This window comes from Gavialis gangeticus, unplaced genomic scaffold (genome assembly GCF_001723915.1).
Source record: "Gavialis gangeticus isolate Ggan-Ray unplaced genomic scaffold, GavGan_comp1, whole genome shotgun sequence".
In the NCBI taxonomy this organism is placed as follows: Eukaryota; Metazoa; Chordata; order Crocodylia; family Gavialidae; genus Gavialis; species Gavialis gangeticus.
In genome coordinates this window covers 78,936,425-78,961,724 of record NW_017729031.1, presented here as the reverse complement: position 1 = coordinate 78,961,724, position 25,300 = coordinate 78,936,425, and the positions used below count along the sequence as shown (strand labels likewise).

General features: G+C 39.8%; 1 protein-coding gene across 7 annotated transcripts in view; it reads left to right on the top strand.

The window, feature by feature from the left end:
• Nucleotides 1–25,300, top strand: part of ANKRD44 (ankyrin repeat domain 44) — a 152,251-nt gene that overhangs the window by 83,435 nt on the left and 43,516 nt on the right. For all 7 annotated transcript variants that reach the window (XM_019523138.1, XM_019523135.1, XM_019523133.1 and 4 more), the window contains exon 16: nucleotides 21,219–21,290. In XM_019523138.1, the coding sequence (XP_019378683.1) occupies nucleotides 21,219–21,290 (72 nt within the window). The remainder of the gene's footprint in view (nucleotides 1–21,218; nucleotides 21,291–25,300) is intronic.

Sequence of the window (25,300 nt, the reverse complement as noted above, 5' to 3'; positions counted from 1 at the left end):
CTTAACCCCGAATGTCATTATTTATATTCTCGCTGTACCACTTATTAATTTCTGAAACTTGACTAATTAAAATTCACAATACTGCCAAGTATACTTGGCTATCTCCTCTATTATAGGAAACAGTGAGGACACTTTGCTACTATTGCATGCAGCAATAATTTCTAATCGACACTAAGGATGAATCCATGGATTAATATATAGGGTAGGTTCATAAGGATAGTAGTAATTTCCAAGGAGAGCTTGACTAGTTTTATTGCTACATCGTTGAAACAGGATTTACTATTCTTTTCATGTCTATAGTACTGCTCGTCAAAATAGCGTTAAGCTAAAGAAGATAAACACAGGGTTTCAGCTGTCCTTATTTACGTATTTAAAACAAATGGTGGAGCTCCAAATAATCCAAATTCTCATATAAACATTTCTGCAGACATATAAAGAAATCATTAGACTAGACTTGAAACTTTTGCAACAGCAGTATTTTTTTCTACTCTAAGGCAGTTTGATGCAGTGGAACTTAAAAATCAATAGCGATGATTCTAACAAGAGATAAAATGCTAACTCTGAACCATTAATAATCAACATCATAGGAACTTTAGCATGAGGCTCTTCCTTCCAAATATCCAGTTCTTTCCTCCATTTGGCAGAAGAGATTTTCAGACAAGGATACTAAGGCCTCATCCAGATGAGCACGACCGTGTGGTATGTGGCGCCAAAGACCCACCTGCAGTGCCAAACACCACACATTCGGGCATTCCCCTGCTGCTATCTTGCAGTGCAGGGCGGGGTGAGAGAGGGAAGGGAGGGAAGGGTTTGACCATGGGAGATCTTGGGGTCAAAAAGACCTGCATGGAAAAATATGGCAGCAGCACACACCACTCAAAACTGGAGCCTGGCTGGCCAGAGCCACATTCCAGCTGCTGGCTAGGCTTCCAGCTGTAGGAGCACAACAGCTGCAGCTTTCCTGCCCCCCAGGACCCCAGGTAAGGCTGCTACGGCCAGCACATTTGCTGGCCCCAGCCTCCCCTACCCCACCTGGGGTAACCTGCTGCGTGCCAGAGTGTGCGTGGCACAGGTGTTCCCTGGGGACAAGTAGTAGCAGCACAAGGTGTGCCATTGCTACTTGTCTTTGTGGAACCAAACGTTTGTGCTCATCCGGACGCAGCCTTAGAGAGTAAAAGTTTATTTGCAAGATATCAAATTATGAATGTATTACTTGCAGGTTATAACAGATACTAGACAACACTTTCACGAGAACAAAATTGTTTTATATGGGCATAAAACTGTTAGACTGGATGCAAATCCCATACGAAATACTAATGCTTCAGTCTACTTCAGTTTTAATTAACACTAAGACTGAATCAGTGGATTTACTCTGCAGTGGACAGTTAACAATGTAGACTAGTCTTGGTGAAACAATACTTGAATATTGTCTTACTGGAATTACTTTTTGTGAATTTGTTCCATATGTACAATACCAGACTAAAGGAAAACATTCACAGAAAAAAGATACAGAGGAGTTCTTGCTTGCCCTTTATTTACATATTCACCAAATTGACTTTGCACATGTCAGTAATCCTATTGACTTCAGTGGGAGTACTTGTATGTATAAAGTTAATCTGGTAGCAGCATTAATGAATGATCTTAAGTAGGAAATAGAATGAATGCTTGTTTTAAGTATTCTAGAATATATCAAACATTTTAAAGTATGATAACAAATGATTTTCTGGCTTATGGTGGTTTCTGCAACCCACCCATTTCAAACTGTAAAAACTGCTCACATTGACATGAAAAGATATGAAAAGGAAGTGACGGGTTGAGATGGAGATACATACAGAATTTTATCCCTGATTTCTTCAGCATTTCAGTATATCAGGACTACTAAAAATGTTTGAGTTCTGTTGGGGAAAGAAGGAATTTGTGCATGAATTTTGTTGACCTCTTGGCTTGTCTGTTAATTATAGACTCAATTCTGGGAGAATCTGAACTGAGTGCTGTAGCTACAATCAGAGAAAAGGAGTATTAGTGAAAAGGCACATGCTTTGAACCAGGCTGGTAAATGTTGACCAGTCATTCGCTGTTCTCAAATTTTGTTGGATCAGACAAGCTTCTTGACTGCTAACACCTACATTGTCTGGGGCACTAATGGGCTCTACTGACAGTAACTACCATATGTCACTAAACAAAAGGGGATGAGAGTGAATGCCTGAATTCTATCTCCATTTGAAATCAGCCCTTCATAAAGACACTGGAAGCAGGTGTGAATGAATGTCAGTCTTTCCCATCTGCTTTCATTCTGCTAAAAATAACCTCTCCCCCTGCACATTTATTTAAAAATGAACTGATTCTTTAATGCTTGTTAGTAAAAAATAACAGCTGAAGCCATTAGATAATATTTCAGCACCATGGTGAGATTAGTATCACTAAGCTGTATCGGTTTTTAAAAATTTGTCCAGTTCATTTAAATGGACCATTACTGTAAAATCTGAGTTGATAAGCAAAGTGTGACATTTAGACTCTAATTTTAAAATGGAAGTGATATCTTGGAAAAACAGCTAAACTCTCTGGATTGGTTAAACTAATTTTATGTGGGTTTAGAGCAGGTAAAATAAGTGTCCTTCTGAAATAGTGCAATTTCTTGATTGGCTGTAAGAATTCATGAGTCGTTCTTGTTTTAATGTGTTATCCTCTCTGTCCACTCTGTGTCAACAAGAAAAATCACCCTTTTGGATAAGTGAGTCAGTGCAACTGTTAATACAGTTAATACGGGATGAGATGAGAAATCAAGACTAGAAGTCAAATCTACAGAAAAGGCAAATCTTAATACAACTTTTTTGCTTAAGTGAGGTAATCGGTGTGGCTCTGAAGTGTGAGGGAAAGTTCCTGCTATCAAAAACACATCTTAACAATGCAGAGAAAGTAATGTGTAAACCTAGTATGTGAAAAAGCTGAAGTCACTAATACAGCAAGCCTGTCATGTGGTTAATGGTCATTTTATACATCCCTTAGCAACAGCCATCCATCCAGCAATCTGTGTCATATGGAGTGTAGGCAGACAGTAATGACTAGTGGTGGGTGAACTGCAAGCTTGGTTTGGATAAGCATTCAAAAGTTTCCTTGATAAATCTAGTTCTTACTCAAAGGCATGTCCAAGATGGAGCCCTTGGGCTCCTTTACTGCCTGTATATCTCTCTTTTGGGACATAGTTTGACCTGCCCCAATTGTGAATTTCCTTCAAGTGTGTGTACTTAAAGTACATTGTTGTACTTAACTGCTAATTTTAAGCAAGAGGTGGCTACATTTCAGCGGTGAATTAATTTGTTCCTCTGCGGGCATGGGCAGGTGGACAAGAGATCCGAAAGCTCCCAAATACGAGTCATTAATGTTGTGACGTGATAGTAGAAGCTGCCGTGCCATAAATTCGTTCCTAAGCAACCTCACTGCAACTTGGTTCATGTCCCTGTGCTTTCGCATACCTGATTGTACCGATGAAAGAATACAGAAAATGGTTTTGCAAATGTAATTGAAACTAAAATACCTTTTCAGTTAAAAAAAAATCTATAATTCAATGTATGGTATAAGTGATGTGGTGTAAAGATTTTGGCCTCACTTCTGAAAAAGATAAGCATATACTTAAAAGCCTTACAAGTTAAGGACCCTTACTGGCACTTGTTTGGGATGATTGAAGTAACTTAACTATGCCCTGTTTGTCCCAAACTCAGGATAATACTTGTCAAACTGCAACAACAGATCTCCTCTCTTCATTCAGTAAATTTCTTGCAGTAACAAGTTCAAAATCAGAAATCCTTATCTCAAAAACAAACCCAGAAAACAACCCTTCCCAAAATAATAATTCATTTTATTTGAAATAAAAGGAATCTCAAAAGTTATTTGTTCTTTTTTCTGTACCTCATAATTTCTGTGCCATCTTTTGAGTCACCCTACCTCCATCTTGACTTTTAATTTTTGATGCTGGCAATAGTGTATGCAACTATTGGGTTAAATATTTGTAGTAGGTAACCATATTTTGGTTTAGATTTTAAGTGAAGTTTGGAAACTGCTAGATGAATGTGGCCATGATTGACTGGTACTAAAATAATTTATCATTGGATCCGTACTGTATATTAAGCATGTCCTGTGTATATCATCCCCTTATACCTCGGTGGCACTGTGATTTATGGCAGAGGTCACAGTAAACTAGCTACCTTGTGGCAGAAGTGGGGATAAAGCACCTTGGTTTAGACCTAAAGGCTAAACTTTTCATCTACTGTGGAGTAAGAACATGGACAGTGGAGTAAGACAACTCGCAGTTATTGTAGAGCCGCTGCGCTTCAATGAATTCCTACTCTATATTACAGCAAGGTAACTCGTTTGTGTATTCTGCAAGCAATTGTTTTATCTTGGAAAAAATGTGCCGGAAGCAGAATATGTGGCATGGAGCAAGAGAGTTTGCTGTGTTCCTTAATAGGTCATAATAGAGTAAATTCTTGAGGCAGAATTGTTTCCTTAAAACTATGTATTTGAGCTGAGATCTCTGAAAGAAGGGTTTCTGTCTCGTTCTCATTCAGCTCTGATGTATTAGTGTAAAATAAACAAATTGTATTAATAATATACTGGGGCTTTGCAGCACTGATTTGCTTCTTTCTTTCTTTCTTTCTTTCTTTCTTTCTTTTTTCTTTTCTTTTTGTTTTTTTTGTTTTTTGTTTTTTTGTTTTTTTGTTTTTTTTTTTGTTTCCCAATTGGGAAGCTGATTTGCATAGCCCTGACATCAGTTCCCTCTTGACAGAAGAATGACAAAAACCAAGCTAGGATTTTAAGACAGAGGTTTTCTTACCTTTGAAAAGGAACTGAGGGCTGTTGCTATTTCCTTCATGATCAGAAAGTTTGTGTTGAAGATTTTTTTAAAAATTAATGTCAAGTATATATAAGCCCCTTTAATCCATTGAGTCTGTAGTAGAGTATGGCATCACATTAGCTGATATATCTCAGAAACAGCCTTGAAAGGATGGAAGGCCATGAAAGCCAGGATTCTTTTGGGAGCAGCCAAAGTGTTATTTATACAGGAGGTGTGTTAGGTATGTGAGAGAGTTTTGACAAAGAACATTGGGTTATTGACTGTCAGTTGTAATTTACAACATAAGTTAATCATGTTTATAAAATAAGGGATATGATGCTGGTCAGTTACTGAATGCTTGCAAGGAGGTGGTCCATCCAGAAGGTAAGTGGCATATGTGTTGCATGTAAATGTCTTGTTTATTCCCTGTGGCCAGCAAGGTTATCTTGTGCCACATGATCTTTCTAAGTGATACAGGTTTCTTGCACTTTATGCGGGTTCTGTATGTGCAAATTCATTCTTATGTGATGACCCTTTTTATACCAAAAATTCGTTATATGCGAGGTCAATTCACTCTCGTGATCGGTGTGGTGGAAGCCGGCAGGCAGCTGCTTTGTGCAGTGCATTGTGGGAGTGACGCACACCAAAATATAGTCTGTTGTGTGGATCTGTGCTCCTCACTCATTGTCTGCGACATGTATTTCTGTAGTTGCCATCCCCTTTATGGTAACATTCACCACCACCCTGTGCTTGTGTGTACTGTCTGCTGTTGGTGAGTACCAAAACTGTCTTGTAAAAGTGGTAAAAATGGGTCTGGGAGTCAGTTCAGTTGATGAAAGGTGTTTCTGTCCAAAAGCTTGCTAAGAAGAATTTTTCCAACTATTTGAGTTGGTCTAATACAAGTGATCGGATTTACCCAAAGAACCTTGTCTACCTATGTCCTTAGACCAACATGGCTGCATTTATAAAATAAGGGATCCTAATATGGTGCTGATCACGTACTGAATGTTTACAAGGTGGAGGTCCATCCAGAAGGACCTACACCCACAAAACAACCAGTAACTTAAAAGAGGAAGAAAATATTTCTTCCCATCTCCAAAAGTGCTATCTTGTTTAGTAACCAAAATGTTGACCAGACCTGAATGTAGTGAACTAATTTGCAGTGTAAGAAATGATATCAGGTTGTAGGTGGCATATTAGCATATCAGTTTAGTGTATCACTAGTCTGATTATACAGATTAATAGGTGCAATGTTAAGAATAATCACTAGCTTTCTACAGCTGTGCTTCTGTAATGGAAATGGGCTGAGGGAAGCTCTGAATAGATTGAACGTATACACTGTTGTAGCACAACTGCTTTTCTAAATTTAGTGCAGAAAACAGCTGTTCTTACTTGCAGGAAAACTAGGAGACTTAATTAAATAAAACTTCCTATGCCTGGAGTGGATAACTAGTGAATTTCCGAATTGTATCAAGTTTCCTTCTCTGGACTTCAGCTCTTCTGTACTGATGCCTATATTGATAGATATTGGGGGGGTAAATTTGTTTATGATGCACAGTGGTTCCTGTTAAAATTCCATTCCCAAAGTGCAGGTTTCCATTAAAATCAATAAAAATACTATGATAAAATATCTGTAAACTGTGGGGAACAGTTTACTCCTACTAGTTTACCTACTATGGAAACTAAGGTATAGAGAAAGGCAGGCAAAATGAAAGGTATAGAGAAGGGCAAAGGCAACCAAAATAATCAAGGGTATGGAGCAGTGGCCATACTAGGAGAGTAGGACTCTTCAGTCTGGAAAGGAGAAGGCTGAGTAGGTATATGATAGAGGTCTATAAAATCATGAAGAGTGTGGACCAAGTGAACGGGGGAACTGTTGTTCACCTAATTCCAGAATACTAGAACTAAGGGGCACTCACTGAAATTAGCAGGAGGCAGGTTTAAAACTAAAAAGAGAAAGTACTTTTTATGCATTGCATATTTAACTTTTGGAATTTATTGCTACAGGAGGTGGTAGAGGCAGATAGCATAGCTGGGTTTAAAATGAGGTAGACTATGGATGGTAGATCTATTAATAGCTGTTGAAGAGAATGGTTGGAGATATTTCCTCTGGCATGTCTGAACCAATTATGCTGGATATGGAGGGTAATGGATAGGGGATAGATCACTCTTGATCTGTCCAGTTCCATGCTCTCCGTCTCTAGCATCCACTTCTGCTACTGTCATAGCCAGGATACTGGGCTGATGGACCATTGGTCTCACCTGGTGTGGCACTTTTTTCTTACATTTTAAAGTAAAGAGCATGTGCTTAGGTCAGTGTACAGGAATATGGGTATGGTGAATTATAGAATCTCTTGGCACAGTAAAGAATGATATATGCTTAATTTTTTGACTGCAGATGAGGAGAGTGAGCTATGCTGGATATTCATATTAAGTGGCATTTAGATATAGTGTAACCAGTTTTGAAAGGGCAACAATATTGTCTCTCGGTGTCACTGTAAGTGGAGGTGCATATGTAGTTAATTAGCATCATCGATTGCTTGTCCAGTGTTTGGCTTCTGCTCTCTATATTAATTGGAAATATTTTCCTTTTACCAAGGCAAAAAAAATTGCATTGCTTTTGTGTTCACAAAATAAATCAAGGAGCCAGATTCATCCCTGATGTCGTACTACTCAAGCCAGTGGAGCTGCACCAAGTATGAGCTTGGCCCTGTTAACATTTCTGCCTTGCTGCAGATAAGATTTTATCTAGAAATAAATGTATTCCCTATCTGCATTTGTCTTGGAGTTATGTTCAAAATATTTTGAAAGGGGAATCTGGCAGGTCTGCTCCTAGGACTAGCTGTGGGTAGAATGATGGACTGTGAAAGCAAGATGAAAAGAGCCCTTTTATAAAAACATCGTCACAGTTATTGCAGGGTTAAAAATTTGATTGCAAATCTATTTTTGTTAATGGACAAAATCCTATTCCAAATTAAAATGGTTTAATAGTGCTAGATTGCATAACCTGAGTTCATGATGGTAGAAAAATTACAGCATAATAAACATAGTTGCATTTTAGCATTCCAAATATATATAATAAAGACAGAATAATCTGCTTCTTCAGCCCTCTGCAAGGTAACCTGCAGATGAGCATTTGTTCTTCATGTGCATTTAACAAAAAGAATACTGTTGTTTAGGAAGGCAGTGCTTTGCAAAATTATATGTTTTTAACATTAACTGCAGTGGCCCTTCTCTCCAGGAAGCAAAGTTTAGAGATGAAGAGTATGAGTCATACTGATGTATCATACATTTTAGAGCAATGAAAACTTTTGTGGCTCACTATTTTATTAAACCTCACCCCACTTTCATCTTAGTTTTTAAATCCTAGTGTAAACAAGCTGTGGAACAAAACTGGCAAATACCTAACTCCTGATGTTTAATTAATACATTAATTATATTTATTAAGCAGTTTACCAAATGAAGTAATGATTTGTTTCTGACTGGAGTCAAATTACAGTTACAGTGATTCGGTATCACTAATACTTCCATATGGCAAAAATAATCTCTTCTGTAAAAGCATTGACAATGTATATTGTAAAATATAAAATTAAAAAATATAAATTTTATGTAAATATTTTATATAAATTGAAGCATTTCAGCATGCAGATGCTTCAAAAAGAGCATTCAGGGAATCTTCTTCCCGGAGGTATAACTGGTCAGCACTATGCCTACCTGCTATCCTCTCTGCATCCTCTGCAGCTCTGGTAGCATGAAGGGCAGAAGGGCATGAAGGGCAGTGTGACATCGGTGCAGAAGCAGCAGCCAGAGGTTTGCTGGTGTTGGAGATGATGTCACCTTCTTGTTTGCCATTGACCTGTGTCCAGAGACTAAAAAACACTGGTTTTCAGTGGCAAGAAAAGGTGTCATCTGCCCAACCAGCAGCAAACCTCTGGTTGCTGCTCCTGCATCATCACCACTGCTCTGTTGTCCTGTTGCCAGAACCACTGCAGGGCAAGTGCTGTGTAGGGAGTAGGGGGAAGATGGGGTATGGGAGGGTAAGGTACCCCTCGAGCTCCTTTCCAGCAGTTCCAGCCCTCTCAGACAGTGCCCAGGGTTCATGCCCTGCTTGCCCACTGGTTATGCTACTATTCCTATCACTTGGTTGTGTATGTGGAAGTAAGTCTTAGAACACTTATTAGGAGGCATGAGAATTACATACATAAACCCTTCATGCTCCCTCTAAATAGCACATAGGCAACTAATTATCAACTTAATGCAGCCATTGGATGAGAAATTATACCATTTTTGTTATTTTAACATAAGTACATCCAAGGAGAGAGAAATTCTATGTTTCTGTAGTTTGTGATGAGAAAACTGAGCCCATGTCAAGAGTTTGTAGCTTTAAAAAAAGTGTGTATGATATCTGTGTGTGTGTATGTATATATTATAAAAATAATAATTTCTAGCATGGAAAAGTACTTAAAGCTTTATGTTGACACACAGGTGAGTCACACATTCATTTTTCATCGCCTTCCCCTCCTTTATTCCAATGAAGTTTAAATCCAATGGTACGTTATTGTGAGCCCCATCTTGCAGTCATGAGTAGTGTCATTTGCTTCAAGAGCAGAACCTGCAGGCTCAGGTCTTAATTTATAGTTCTGTTCATGCTGAATGTGCAGTACAATTTTGTATACAGCCAGGAACTAACATGAAAAACTTGCAGAGAAGAGCACCACCATATTTTCCTAGTTGTGTTTTAATTGTACTGATTGCCATTTTTAATCAAACTGGAAGCAAAACTCCATTGAATGTAGCAAGTAAATAAAGAAGATTGCATGTTGTATATTCTGATATTCTGTTGTTATTACACAATTTCCTATATTCACTCTGATGAAAACTGAACAGAGCAGCCGTTATTTCTTAACCAGCATGCTATATACTTCAAACAAATGCATGTTTCTTTTCTCCTTTCTTTTTTATTATTTAAAACAAACCTCCTGACTTCTTTAAAGACTAGGCTTCAAGATTTTGCTAGGAAAATCAATCACTGTATTTTTTCCTCAGAACTTTGGATCAATTGCATGTATTGATTAGCACATTTTCTGTATGATAAAATAATTCTGCATTTGGCTTCTGACCAGAAACTTGAACCTTTATCTCCCACATTCCTAGTGAGTATTATACTGGCTAGTTTGGGATGGGTTCCTCTCATTCTCTTATGGAAACTGTTCAGCTTTGTATAGATTATTATTTATTGGTTGTGGTGCTTGCAAAGGATGTGAGAGTGAAAAAACACTGGCTCCTTACTCCAAGGAACATGTATTATTATGTGAAGTGGAACAGCTCCAATAGGAAAGAGTGAAACCGATTTCTAACAAACCAATGGCCAAGTGGCCAAAGCACTCATCTGAGGTGTGGGAGTCGGAGATTTAGGTCCTGGAGCAGGAACAAATAGAAGCTAAACCTAGTTATTCCTCATTCTAGAGCAGGTTTTTCTCTCTCTCATTTTTCATGAAAAGCTTTGAAAAGCCTCTGTTTTTGAGGAAATAGGAAAAAAAGTTTGAAATCTTGGAAATATCCATTGTACAGGAAAATTTCCACCGAGCTCTATAGCTTCTTCAGGCATCAGTGTTTGTTCCCCAGTTTAAGCTGTGTCCATACTAGAGAAGTTTATAGATGTTAGGGGCTGGAAGGGACCTTTTGAGATCATCTGGTCCAACTCCTTGTGCTTGGGCAGGAAAGACTGCTGGGGTCATGACTCCAGGAAGGTGACTGTCCAGACATTTTTTGAAGATATCCAGAGTAGGTGATTGTACGACTTCTAGGAGGAGTCTATTTCAGACCCTGGACACTTGGGTTATAAAGAAGTTTTTCCTTATGTCTAATCTAAAGCGGTCTTCTAGCAACTTATGACCATTAGTCCTAGTCTTCCCTTGGGGAGCCCTGGCAAATAGACATTCTCCTAGTCCCTGATATGCGCCCTTTACCAAGTCCCCTTTGAGTCTTTTCTTCTCTAGACTGAACAGACCCACATCTCTCAATCTCTCATTGTATGGCCTGCTCTCCATACCTTTAACCATATGCATAGCTCTTCTCTGGACTCTCTCAAGCTCCTCCACATCCTTCCTGAAGTGTTGTTCCCAGAACTGGATGCAGTACTCCAGCTGCAGCTTCACCAAGGCCAAGTAAAGCGGGAGGATGACATGCTTACTCTTGTTTGAGATGCATCGGTAGATGCATGCCAGTGTTTTGTTTGCTTTGCTGGCTACAGCATCACATTGGTGGCTCATGTTCATTGTTGTACAGGCTTTGCTTATACATTAATCTGAAATCAATCTAATTAAATGGGTGCAAGCCTGTCTTGGTACCTGTTTAAAATTTTAGCTTAATTTGGGAAGTCACTGGTGTGGGTGAACATGACTTAACCAAGGATCAACATATTTAAATTAAATTAAATCAATAATATTAAATATTAATTTAAATTAATAATATTAATATTAAATTAATTTAATATTTAATTTAATATAAATTAAACTGCTGCACTTCTCTAACCTGCCGCCTTGCAGACATGGAAAAAAAACAAAAGCTACTTTAAATTCAGCACATTTCCGAGCTGAGCCCAACAGATGCCCAAAAGAGGCAGCACATTACTTTGACCCAGCTCTGCAGCACCTGTATAGATCAGGTGCTTCAGTGGAGTTATTTTTGGTGCTTTTATCTAATAGCTGATTGAATCAAAAAGCCCCTCCGAAGCGTCTGATCTATACAGATGCTGCAGAGCCAGGTCTAATTAAAGTGCTGCTTTTTTTGGTAGTGTTTTTCTTTACCATTTCAAGCAGCCTACACTCACTTATCCCCATTTACTGATGTGCTATTTATATAACTTCCCAAATTACCGTTAGCCCATTGAGTTAGAATAATTCTAAGGCTAAAATATCTCCTCCATTTGTTGTTGTAAAATGGAAGAGAAACTAATCCCTGTCTGGTCTATTGGGCCTGCCCTATGTGGTTTAAAGCCTCTGACAGCCATGTTCAGGCTTACCTATGTCAGCCAAGGAAACTGCTAACACTTTGCTAGCAAAAACCCTTTAAATTCAGCTCTGGCAAGCATGCATTTCCACCATCCTTGCAGTGTAGCTAGTGCCTGTGTCTTAACAATTGGAGTGCAGAGAGAGATCAGACTCAGAGCTACATGTCAATCAAACATTTTTGCTTCGTTTTGAAATGACATTAAAACAATCACAACTAATTGCTTCTGTTGTATGACCTTGTGTCAGAAATTATATCCAGGCATAATTATTGCAGAAGTGCATTGTCTTACTATTTCAGTTGTTTTAATTGCCTTCTGATTAGCTCTTAATGTGTGAGAGAATTTCCATATATCATTTGGTCAACGCCCTTTCAAAATAAATGTCACTGCAAGATTATCTAATGATGCCCGTCTGCCTAGAGGTCTGCTACTTTATGCAATTAATCTTAATCATACTAATTGAAAAAAATTCATACGTTTAAAATGTGCATGCTCAAATGTAATCTGAGCAATTTGCTGTAGTTTGTAGAAGCGTGTAACTTGCAATGGAACCACAGTTCAGTGGGAATCAAACCTGTAACCCATTTAGTGTATACAATTTGGTATACTGTTGCTTTCACACTTGGAATGCCTTGTATAGGATTATTGTATAGAATTATGTATTTGTCTGTTTTAGGATTTGCTTTAGTACCTATCACTGCTCTGGGTTGAAATTGCTTCTAAGAACTTCTTTTCAGTTGTCTGCTTTAAACATTTTATGTATGACAAAACCATTCATCTACATTTCTGTCTAAAGGTGATTTTAAATTCTGGAGATACTGTGTGTGGAGCTGCAACTTATTTTTACCAGAACTAGATTTTACAACATGCTGTAGTCCACTAGGAAAAGCATATAAACAATCCTGAGCCATTAATGTGACATATGAGCCAGAAAAAAGTATTTAAACATTGATTATAAGCCATTATTCTAGCCAGAGAATGAAAGCAGGCAGCAAACTGTCCTAATGTCAGTAAAGAACCCTTTGTTAAAAAATAGCTAGAATTGTATTATCAATCAGGATATGGAGTTAAGAGACAGAACCCTAATATACCCTCTTCACAGAGTTATTGAATGATAGCAGAGAGAGAACCAGATTAATTTCCACATTGTTTATATTGTGCTAAAACACAACCCCTGAAGCAGTGGAAGCTCTGGTTGTGCATCGTGAGAGGGAGAATTAAGGGGTTGGAAGAAGTGTGCAAGAGAAAAAGAAGCCTTTTTTTGCCTAACTCTTGGTAAATAGACAAATGAATTTAAAATGGCCATATAACAACTGAAGGATTATATTGGGGAAAATTCAGAAAATGAGTGGGTATCCTGACCTCTTAAAATATTACTATTTCACATATATTGCATATTTATAATGTTACGTTATTGACACCTCTCAAATTTCATATAAACTATGCTTTAGAAACATAATCAACTATGTTCAGGAGATTGGCAATAGGATAGGTGGAGCTTTTCACATCCAGGTCACTAGTTTTAATCCAGACCCAGGCCGATAGTAACCAAAAATAGTTGACCTCTAATCATTATTGGTTGGTCTTATGGAAAATGAATTGGTCTGTGGCACTAAATATAATTTATTACGGAGACGTTTTTAAGCTGTTGAAATACTGACAAAATGTTAACTTAAGAGACACTTACACAATAAATAGACCTGGCTTTTCCCCCATTTTATGGATGTAATGTTGAATTTCATAGAATCCCTGTGGTAATTTTGCTTTAATTATTAGGGAAATTTATATTTGGCAAGATGTGCTTGAGGATTATTGGCATGTCTTTGTACATCTAAGCTTGTTCACCCTTATAATTTCTCATCTTGTGTTTTCTGGCTGTGTATCTGAGGGCTACTAGGTTTACCATCAAGTTCATGTTTAGCATTCTGGGTAGTAAGCTCATTAAGCTAAGTCCTTAGATAGTAATCTAAGTGCCTTTTGTGGAAGCTCTCCAATTGCATGTAGTTTATTCCTCTAGAGTCTTCATTCAAGAAACTTTCAATTTATTTTTTTCCTTCCTGTAAAGACATCTGTGCAAAAGCCTTGTGTAAAAAAAGACTTTAACGGCCTCCTAGCATACAAAGAGAGAAGTTTCTGTATTAAGGTTTTGATTCTTAAGTGGTGATTTGATGCCCAAAAAATGAGATGTGTTTTATTAAAAAAGTGACAAACCAGTCTTTTGTTTTGGAGGCCTTAAAGTCTGAGGAGTGAGTGATAGTGTTAAATGGGAAGGCTTAGTGGTCGTTTTTTTTCTTTCTTTTTTTTTAAAGGGTTTATTTACCCACTGGAGTAAATGGCAGTCAAATTTATTCACTTAAGAGAATATTTTATAAAATTGAGAACTAGTAACTGAATATTCAGATTAAAGAGTAGCTACACTCTGGTGAAAATCTGTTTGATATAGTTGGTGTTCAGTGGGAAATTTCTACAAATACGACAGATGAGTAGCCGGCAATCTTTAACAAGCCACGGGCCAGAACAACCTGGGTCCAGCCTGATGCAAATCAGGTAGCTTCAGCACTGCTTCATAGGTAGAAGCTTTCCCTGAATCTATAGCAGGGCCAGGCAACTGAGAGCTCTGTCTATGCTGCTGCCACTCCTCCCAGCCTCCCAACTCTCCAGCTGCAGCACAGATGCACCTTCCTGCCAGTGTGGAGCTGCACTAAGGCTGGGCAGCTGCAAACAGTGTCTGCACTGCTGGCTTCTCAGCAGTGTCTGGCCCCAGTGCATGCATGGGTGTGGGCACAGGCAAAGCCCTTGAGCTCCAAGAGCTGGGTCCAGTGGCTTTGCAGGTTAGATCTGGCCTGAAGGCTGTATGTTGCTGACTCCTGGAATAGATGTATCCAACAGGCAGTTTAAAAATAACCCTAGCTGTCATCAAATGTAGATTATATATATAAATAAGGATATTTTATAAAAGACTGAAGAATACTATAAAAGGAATGACAGTGTAGAAGCTGGAGATAGGCCCATGCTGAAACGTGCAAACCCTATTCCAAGTTTTCTGAAAACTTTGAGTTGGACTGGATTTCAGAATCAAACAGCATGATATAGGCCTACAATTGCAAGGAATATATCATGTGCTATTCTGCACTGAGACTGAGTATCCAGCAGTAAGATACATTTCCAGAAACAACATACATTCAGTAACACACATTTCTTTCTCAGCCCTGGCATTTCTAAAACATAATAATTACAAAATCAACACATACTTCTCTTATATTACAGTAGAATTCTTCATATGCATGTCTTTGTCTAATAAAGTCTTGTGACACAAGACTGGCTTTTTACAAGTAAATGGTAAGCAATCTTGGGGAATTATGTTGGTCAAATTCATCCTCCACACAAGTCTGTTAAAGTTAATGCGATTACAGCAGGGAGGAATTTGATTCCATGTGCATGTCTTCACAGTGCTGTACAGCTCTAACCTCTCTGCCTTTCTGCCACAAATCCTTCCTTTACTCCTAGAAACCCACCTATTCTCACAGTCTGTCAGTTAACATCCTATAATACAAAAATGCACAGCTATGAAAAGAACAAACATTGGGTTGCTTGTCATGCTAGCAGCCCCATTAGTTTACTGTAGTCACTTCCTACTCTCTTTCTTAACCTTTGTTTGCCATTATTTCCCCAGCACACTCCTCTCAGAGCAGAAACTGTCTCTTTAACTCCAGTGTAAAGTATCATGCATGCCAGTGGTGCTAAGTACTAATGTTAAATTATCACCATCAGCACCAGCTGTTTGCCTGTATTTCTTTTGATGCTATAGGGGGACAAGTTATCATGTTTTACTTTTTGGCCTTTTATGTTGCTGATGCGTGTCATCGGATCGTAGGAAAGTAGGTCTGGAAGGAACCTCATGAGGTCATCCAGTCCAGGCTGTTACCCATCTTACAGGTAATCTTGTAGGTAGGCTACTGATAAAAGAAGCAGAAACAGGTCTACAGACCAATCTTTTATTTGCTTGCACTTTAAAACATGAAAGCAAACATTTATCCCCACGTCTGTCTGGCTACCTGTAACAGCACAACATAGATTCTCACCTATACTGGCTGGGGGTGGGACTAAGAGTGGGAGGAGGTTGGCATGCAGATTGCAAGTAAGTCGTCTTGAATTTGCTGAGTTTTTCAAATTTCCCTCCACCTATGCCCAATATTTATAGATGGCTGGTTCTAATATTCTGATAAATTATCTCTGATTGGTTTTATTTACATTTTTTAATTTTACTGAAACTTTTGGAACTGGACTAAACCAAATCTCTTATGGATTTGGAAGGTGTCAAATGGGATTTATATCCTTATGTGGCAGACTTACTGATAGTTGCTCGGCGTGTCCCAGGCTCGGAGAATCTTCATTGTGATTAGTGGAGCCCTTCCACCAATCAGGCAATTGCTGGGGAGGGGCTTGCTACACCCCTGCCCAGGGCAAGGCAGAGAACCTGGACCTGTTTGAAGACTGCAGCCTGCTTCAACCTGATTGGTCCGTTTGTAATCTGAGGGCAGAGCCCTCAGAGGGTATTAAAGAGCAGTGTGCCTGGAACATGGGTGGCTGCGACAAAGGACAGAGAAGAGGACAGGCAAAAAGAAGAGCTGACAAGAGCTGGCCAGCGGGGCAGAGCTGTTGCCCCAAAGACCTTTTTGCTGGACAGGAGCAACAAGCAGTCACATCCCCAGCCCGCAGCTGAGGAACTCAGGATCAGTGCAGGCAGCGCTGGACGGAGGTTCCAGGAGGAAGCAGGACCTTGGGAGCTGCTTGAGGTGGGTCAGGTCTGAAACCCCTGGCATGTGGCCAGGAATGTGGTGCACAGGCTGGTGCTTGGAGCAGGACCCTGGGAGCCACTCAAGGTGGCTCAGGCCTGCAACCCCAGCACAGGGCCGGACAGTCAGTACTGATAGCATGGCACAGAGCGGTCTCGGAGGGATCAGGACCTTGGGAGCCACTTGTGGCAGCTCAGGTCTGGGCCTCCCTCGCACAGAGCCAGCAGCCCAGTGCAGACAACGCTGCACAGAGGGTCTGGGAGTGGACTGAGTCCCGGTGTTGCATGAGGTGGCCCGGACTTCCAACCCTGAGCAGAAGGCAAAGTCCCTGGGAGCCCATGACAATGCTCAGGGCTCCAAGTGTGCGAGCGGTCCAGAATGAGTTAAAGGCTCTGGAGGCTCCTGCAAGCAAAAAGCAATGTGTCTGAGGGGCCAAGGACCACTCACTCTCGCCCTCGGAGTCATGAGTTGCTGGGGAAAAGGATTCCCACAGGGGAGGAGAAATTCCTTCTGGTTAGTAAGGGGCTCCTGGAGGGGAGGTCCCAGGGGGCAGGGGCCCCTTTGAGTTTATAGGCCTCATTGGGGTTTGTGGAAGGCCCAAGGGGCATTAAGGTTTTCCCCTTCCCCTAGTCACTGAAGCGCAGCCAAGGCCTTAAGAACAGCTTGGGCTTTGGGGACTTTTTAAAAGTCAGGTTTATTTTTGATGTTTATGCACCTTATATTTTGTAAGAGAGCGCCTTATATTTTGTGATATTGCGCCTTTATATTTTGTAAGTTTATTGTTTATTAGAACTTAGAGTGTATGATCTATGTTGGGGCCCTGCTGGGACCCTTCCCTATTACTTACTTGTGTTCACCTGCAACTTATTTGAAGTCCCTGTGGTGGTAAACTATCATATATATATGTATATAGAAAATAAGGTTTATAGTCGCATATTTTGTCTAAATATTTGTGTATATTTATATTTATCTTTTGATGGTTCCCTGTAAATATTAATAAATTGGTATATAGTTAAGCATTCCTTGTCCTGGTCTGACTCTATAAGGAATAGAGGGAACTGGTTTGCATTTGCAGATCACGCTCACAGCACTACTGCCTAGCTATCCATCCCTTCTGTTCATAGAGGGGAGCATATATTGGATGCACCCAGGTTACACTTGGAAACGAAAAAGGGAGGGTTTCTTATCTCTCTTCCTTCCACATTGTACAGTGCTGTTTAACACTGGCCTGTTTCTTCTTTACCTTAGTTTATAGTCTTCTCTAACAAGGCTTTTTTTTGTTTTTACAAATTGTCTAAACATCTCTAACAAAAATATATCTATTGTAGCAAAATAACATCTAATACATTTGGTTACATCAATCACCACTACTATTTTAAAATAAGGCTATAATATAGCGTATTTGGATTATTTAATATATGGTCTTCCCTTTTCTCCTTTTGGGCCTTGTGTTTTTTTAAATTGTTTGTTTGATGGCTTCTTTTGTTTTGCTGATCAAGCTAGTTGTCACATGTGCTAAGGTTCACACTGTGGTCACTTAGAAATAGACTTTGGGGCCTTATGTACAGCTACAATTTTGCAGCTTGGCCTGCACCCCTTAAAAATGGCCAAAGCTGGCAACAAGGCCCCCATTCACAGTAGGACCTTCCCTGAGTGAACTGTCCCAGTCAAGTGTCTGTCTAACCAGGGATGGAGATTCTACAACCTCTCTAGGTAGCCTGTTGCAATGCTCAACCACCCTCAGAGTGAAAAACCTTTTCCTAATTTCCAACCTAAATTTCCTTTGCTGCAGCTTGAGACCATTGCTCCTAGCCCTCTCCCCTATAGCCACAGAAAAAAAACCCATCTCCATCCTCTCTATAATCACCTTTCAGGTATTTGAGAACTGTTATCAAATCCCATCTCAGTCTTTTCTCCAATGCTGAATAGAGTAGAACAATAACTTTCCTGGATTTGCAAGTGACATTCCTATTCATGTAGCCTAGTATGATGTTGGCTTTTTCTTTTCTTTCTTTTTTTTGTATTCAGTAGGAGCACATTGTTGGGTCATATGCAGCTTGTAGTCTACTGTAATTCTGTGCAGTATTGCAGCCTAGCCAGTCATTTGTAGGTCTGCATTTGTATGTGCAATTATTCCATACCAAGTTCAGGACTTGGGACTTATTCTTGCGGAATCTCATCTGATTGATTATGGTCCATTTCCCCGGTCTGTCCAGGTCATTCTGGATCATAGCTCTGCCCTCTAGAGTATCTGCAACTCCACCCAACTTACTATTATCCACAAATTTGCTTATCCACAAATTTGCTTGCACTCAGTCCCATTTTCCAAATCATTAATAAAGATGTTGAACAATACTGGACCAGGGACAGACTCATGGGGAGGTCCACTGGACACTTCCTCCCAATTAGACATTGCACCATTGATGACTACTCATTAAGCATGATGAACCAACCAATGATAACCTTACAGTACTTTCATCTAATCTATATTTCCATAGCTTATTAATGAGAACGGTGTGGAAAACAGTGCCAAAAGCCTTGCTAAAGTCAAGGTATATCACAGCCACTGCTGTCCCTGCTTTCACAGAGCCTGTCGCTTCTAATCATAAAAGGAAATCAGGATGGTTAGGCATGACTTGCTCTTGGGGAATCCATGCTGGTTGTTCCCAATCATCTGTTCTCCTCTCTCTACTTCCTGCTAGATTCCTTGAGGCCCTGCTCCACTATCATTCCAGGTATTCAGATCAGACTAGTCTGTAGTTCTCCAGATTCTCCTTTTTCTCTTTCTTAAGGATGGGCACTACATTCACCCTTTTCCAGTTACCTGGAACCTCACTCAACTTCCACAAGTTCTCAAAGAGGATAACCAATGGCTATCTAATCCATCTGGATGGTGAATGAGATTATCCTAATTGGCAAGCCTATAAAGGCCTTCGGTGTTCTTCTGGATGGGGAGGTGCTATATAAATGTTCATGCTTTTGTTAGATATGCTGTCCTTGGCATGTGTGTAAGTGCTGAGGGTGTGCTGTGTTTTGGATGATTGTCATTATAGAGGTAATTCCTGCTTTGATATATACAAATGAATCATATATGTATTAATCGTATTACAATTATAATTTATAATTTGGACTCAGGGTTTTGTAGTCTTTCTACACAGACAGTTCCTCTGATCTCAGTAGGACTGTTTTGAAGGCAACAATGCCCAAGATGGGGGTTAAATGAATTTTAGCTTAATTGTGGAGAATAATTTGACAAAAAAATATTTTGGGCAGGCAGTCAAGTCAAGAAGTTATTCATGACTTATTAAAACCTTTCTTAAATATTGATGAAGGAAAAACAGCTAAGAAAACATTATTTTCTGTGTGCTAGTTATTGAAAATGGAAGTTATCCACTCTCACTTTGAGAGAAAATCAAACTAGGACAGGAATTTAGTACAAGAGGTGATTGCCAGGTGATAAAAATAACAACAAATTCTCACATGCAGACCTTTGTGCTCTAGCTGCATATGAGGCTGTGCATGTATCCAAATATTTTTAAGAAAACCAAAACCAATAACCAGTACATCCCTGCAAGTTAATTCTATTCATGTTCACTCAAAACAGCAAAACAGGTTCAAACATGCCAGCACTGAAGTCATTGGAAATCTGGATATCAGGGGGAACCAGATTTGAATTTAGCTCTTGCATGTGTTTTACATAATTGTTCACTATCAAATAGTATCTATTTTATATACAGTGGAGTATTCTGTATGCAGAGCCCTGAAAAGCCTCTTGTACAGAAATAGGTTTCTTAGAGGGGTTTCAGCTCTATCCTTGTAGTAGGGTACTGTTGAATATTACTATTCTAAATTCTCTACTCCAGCAGTGGCAAACTCATCTTGCCTCACTGTGCTAGTCTACAAACCAAACCAGGGTCACACGCTGGAATGAGCATGCAGGGCTGATCTGGCTGTGCACCACATGTAGCACCCACCCCATGCTGGCCCCCTGGGCCATGTACAACACGTGTGGCTGGTCCAGCCCCATATGTTGAGTACAGCACATGCTGGCCCTGCTCTGGCCCTGGGCTGTCCATGAGTGCCAGAGCTAGCACATGGGGCTCCCTGTGCCACATGCAACATGAGCCCTGGAGCAGAGCTAGATCCAAACCAGCCCTGGAGCCAGCACTCGGGGCCAGTCCAGCATGGGCACCACATGCAGTACATGTCTCAGGCCAATCTCCTGCACTGTGTGCAGCACTTGCAGTGTACTAGACCAGCTCTGCATGCTGCATGTTGTGCACAGGGTTGGTCCATGACCTGTGGGTTGGATCACAGGGCTCCATGGGCTGGATATGGTCCCCAGGCTATGTGTTTGATAATTCTGCCCTAGTTGTTCCTGATATTTAGTTGCTTTATAATGGATCTGACAAATATTTTTATACTTCTCTCTCTCTCTCACCTAACATTACTCAAATCTCATTTTACAAACTGAATCTTATTTCACTTAGTTTGATTTAGGTTGCTCTTACACACACAGCACTACAGTGGTTAGGATTTACAAAGATGTTTTAAAAGTTTTCTTTTTTTTTCCTTTTAGCTGCTGGAAAAAAACAACCATATGTTGGAGGAGTCGGACTCAGCAGCTACTAAAAGCCCTTTGCATTTAGCTGTAAGTCTGTTACTTGTTTGGTTGCTATCTTATGTACATAATGATTTCATATAAATCTTTGAAGTGGGCTTTATCTGAATTGTGGACCTGTGTTTAAAAGGTGGAAAGGTGCATAGATTCTCAAAAATGGCTCTTGGGTGGAACTTTTAAAGAACTTAAGGGATATAGGGACCCAACTCCCAATGAATTCCCTTTTGGAAATCCCAACCCTTAATTCCTTACAAAGGCACCAGAATAACTAGCCATATTTTTAAAAGTTCTGATGTTCTGAAGTAAAAGTTCTGGCATCCCTGTTGTAGACAATAGGATGTGCTGAGTGCTTAGCAATTTTGAAAATCTAGCCACTCATGTTGCTTTGTAAGGATTTAAGAGCTTAATTTTAGATCCATATTTCTGAAAATCTTAGCTATTGTTTTTTGCAGCCACCTATGATTATAATACCCTGTGCTGTCATACTAATTATATTTTAATATGTAAAGGTCACTATCATCCTCACTTTTATCCTAGTTATTGGAATTACAATAATATTTAACAAATGTAAATGAGAAATCCAGGCTGGTAAGTAGATATGCCGTAAATATTGAATGCATTTAAATCTCTAAATAAGGCTTGTAGTTTGGTTCCACCTAAAAGCCAGGGAATTCTGAGACTAAAGGTTAATCCTCCTTTGGATGTATATGTGTACTTCCTATTAATGGTAATAGGAGTTATTTACCCATAAAGGAATAATTAGCTTGTTTAATCCTTAAACAAACTTAAACAAAATAGCAAAAACAAACAAAATAACAAAATTATTTTTTCAAGCCATAATTTTTCAAGATGAAAAATAAGTCTTAACTTTGAAGTTCAGTGAGTATTAAGCTTTCTTACTTTTACATTGCTTCTGTATGGTAGCTTTCAAAAATTACCAGGAGTTAAACTCTGCAGAAATTGTTGCAAAAATTCCTAGCATGTAACTTGTGAGCCTAATGGTAAACAGAACAGTGTTTGGTTGAACAGTGGAAGACATTTTCCGTGGACATTCATTGAAGTGTGTGCAGATTCATGTGTGTGTACGTGTGTGTGTGTGTGTTCCTGCTGTAATTATTCTACCAAATGAGTTTATTGGCAGGGATGTTCTACGAAACATCAAATATAAACAAACAGTAATGTTTGTAACCATAAATATTTATACTAGATACCTATTCTGCAAATTGTTTTTATTCCAACAGATACTAGGAAAATAACATGTGAAATTGGTATCACATAAAAACAGCACAGAACCTGAAATTAGAATTAATTGCTCTTCCCGCGGTAAATTATAGCCCAAGATTTATTAGAACAAACTATTTATGATTCACTTTGAAGAATGGATAAATTAAAGAAAATTGTAATCTGAATGTGAGACAGTTCATGAGCAAGGAGTGAAATGTGTCCAACTGTTAAAAAATTATTTGATATTTTTGTAATACATGTACAAAGGTTTGCTTGTTATGAACCTTTAATTTAAAGTTAACCTAAATTTTCTTGCCACTGAATAAGCAACCTGATAATGACCCAGAAGCAACCTTGAATCTGTACAATGTGTGGGGTTGGATGTGGACCTGAGTACATGTACACATTTGAATCTTAGAATTGCATCTTGTCTATGAAGTAGCTGTTTTGCCTGAAAACTGCTGCTCAGTCTTAAAACAGATTTGATTTAAAATAAAGTCCTGGCCTTGCAAAGAGGTGCACCTAAGCTTAAATTTACACACAGTGGGTACATCTACACATGCAATTTATGTGACGCAATACGCTCCAGAGCACTTTGAGCTAGTGTACACTGCTCTTGGGCGCATTGTCTGCACGTGCACCCAGGGCAGCAACACTTTGAGCTGGGGCAGAGCAGCCCCAGGGTGGCAGGGTGCGTCAGGGGTCAGCCCTAGGCTCTGGGTGGTGTTGGGGCTGACTGGGGTACAAAGGTGAAGAACCTGCAGAACTGTGTGGCTAGTCATCAGACAGCCCCCACACTTTAGCACCCTTGTGCGCCAGCCAGCCCCTGTCACTTGCCACACATGAGTTTCAGCAGTTACTTACTCCACAGTAAGATAGTACTGTCCCTGAATTCACTTTTTTAAGGGACCGGCTTTTTCTGAGATAATATTCTCAGTAATATCTCCTATAGAACACATTTATCAGGGGAAATTTTGGGAAAAGTCACAGATTTTATCAACATTTATGATTTGCTTTTCCCTCTTTCTCCAAATTCCTTTCCATGTTTTCCCATTGCATATGTAGAATATAACTTGGGCACTTCCTAATTTTTGTTTTATCTTACCCCACTGCAAGCTTAAGGTTCCCTTCAAGGTATTTGTCACCCTTTCTCCCCCTGTATTTAAAAAATGGCCATTGATGAATTTTGACAAAAGAGGGGCTCATTCTTAGACTTACAAAAATGCCTAGGACAAATCACTGCAGGGAGTCTAGCCATAAAGTTTCTAAATTTTTGGCAAGCCATTATTTATTATAATCCATGTGCGTATCGTCTTAATCCAGCCTCCAGACTGTACTGGTTTGAGATCTGGGATGGGTTTTATTCATATGGCAGATGTAATATCCATAATTTTACAAACCTTCAGGACTAAAAATAAAAGAAATACTGTAGTGCAGAAGGGAAGTTTAGCAGTCAGGGGTGCTTCTCCAATGGGGCTTTCTCTGGCATAGAGCACTCTTAAGGCCCCCCTCTGCATGTGCAGGTAAAGGCGTGATGGGATTTAATGCATAACCCACACAATCTCAAATCAGATACCCTCATGCTTTATTGCCAGTGCAGGGGCAATTCTGGGTTTTCCATGCACCAGCAAAAAACAAGTTCCTGTGGCTGGAAGCCCCCTCAGCTGATGGGGCTTCTAGCCCTAGAGGCCACACATCCCTGGGGCTGGGAGATACAGCTGCTGCAATCTCCCAGCCTTGGAAGCGCCCTCACAGCTGGTGGCCACCATCAGCTGGGAGCTTCCAGGGTCGGGGGTGCACATGGGCCCCTGTGGCTTGGAGTGCTGATCAGCTCCTGGAGCTCCCAGCCACAGGGGCACAGGCTGCATGTGCAAATTAAAGCTGGATAGAAACCAGCTATGAAGTTATTACACATTTTCCAGAAGTAACTTTATAGCTGGTTGGACTTTTATAAGGTGCCACAGTTAATTTGCATATGTAGCCATTCTAAATTAATTGCACAATTAACCAGGTAATTGCGTAATACATGTAATGTGTAAAGGGGTCCTAAGTACTAAAAGGCCAGACCCTAAGGGTCTGTTCCAGATACTGTTCCACCTATTAGATGGGAAATTATTGTCTGAAGAAAAGTAAATTCACTTACATTTTGCTATTTTGAATTTTTCTCTTTGTTAAAGAGCAGTATAATTACACTTATAATACCAAGGAAGCAGGGCTTGACCAGTGGAAGAATGTGCAAATAAGTTGGGCCTTGCACAAAAGGCGCTTTAAATATATAAAGCTTATTTCATGTGAGGAATACACAGTGATTCAGAGTGGTAAAAGATTAACAAGCACTTGTTTGGGACTGCAGGTTTAACTCATTTATGGCTTTGTCATTTTTGAATAATGCAGCCATGCCCAAATTCATGATGTTCGAGCACACTATTCCATCATTTTTCACACTACACTATCTATTTTATGTGTAGCTTGCATGTTTCATTACACTGAGACATTATGTGCTTTTGATGGAGGTTTATGACAGAAATTATTAGTTGAGGATCTTTGGCCTGTGTTAAGTAGTCAACTGGGTCGCCAGCTGGCTGGAGGGCCACACCCAGAGAGTGGTAGTGGATGGGTCATTTTCAGCCTAAAGGGATGTGGGCAGTGGGGTTCTGCAGGGCTCGGTCCTCGGGCCCACACTGTTCAACATCTTCATCAGTGACTTGGACGAGGGGGTAAAAAGCACCCTGTTCAAATTTGCTGATGACACTAAGATGTGGGGGGATGTGGGCACGCTAGAAGGGAGGAATAGGCTACAATCAGACCTAGACAGG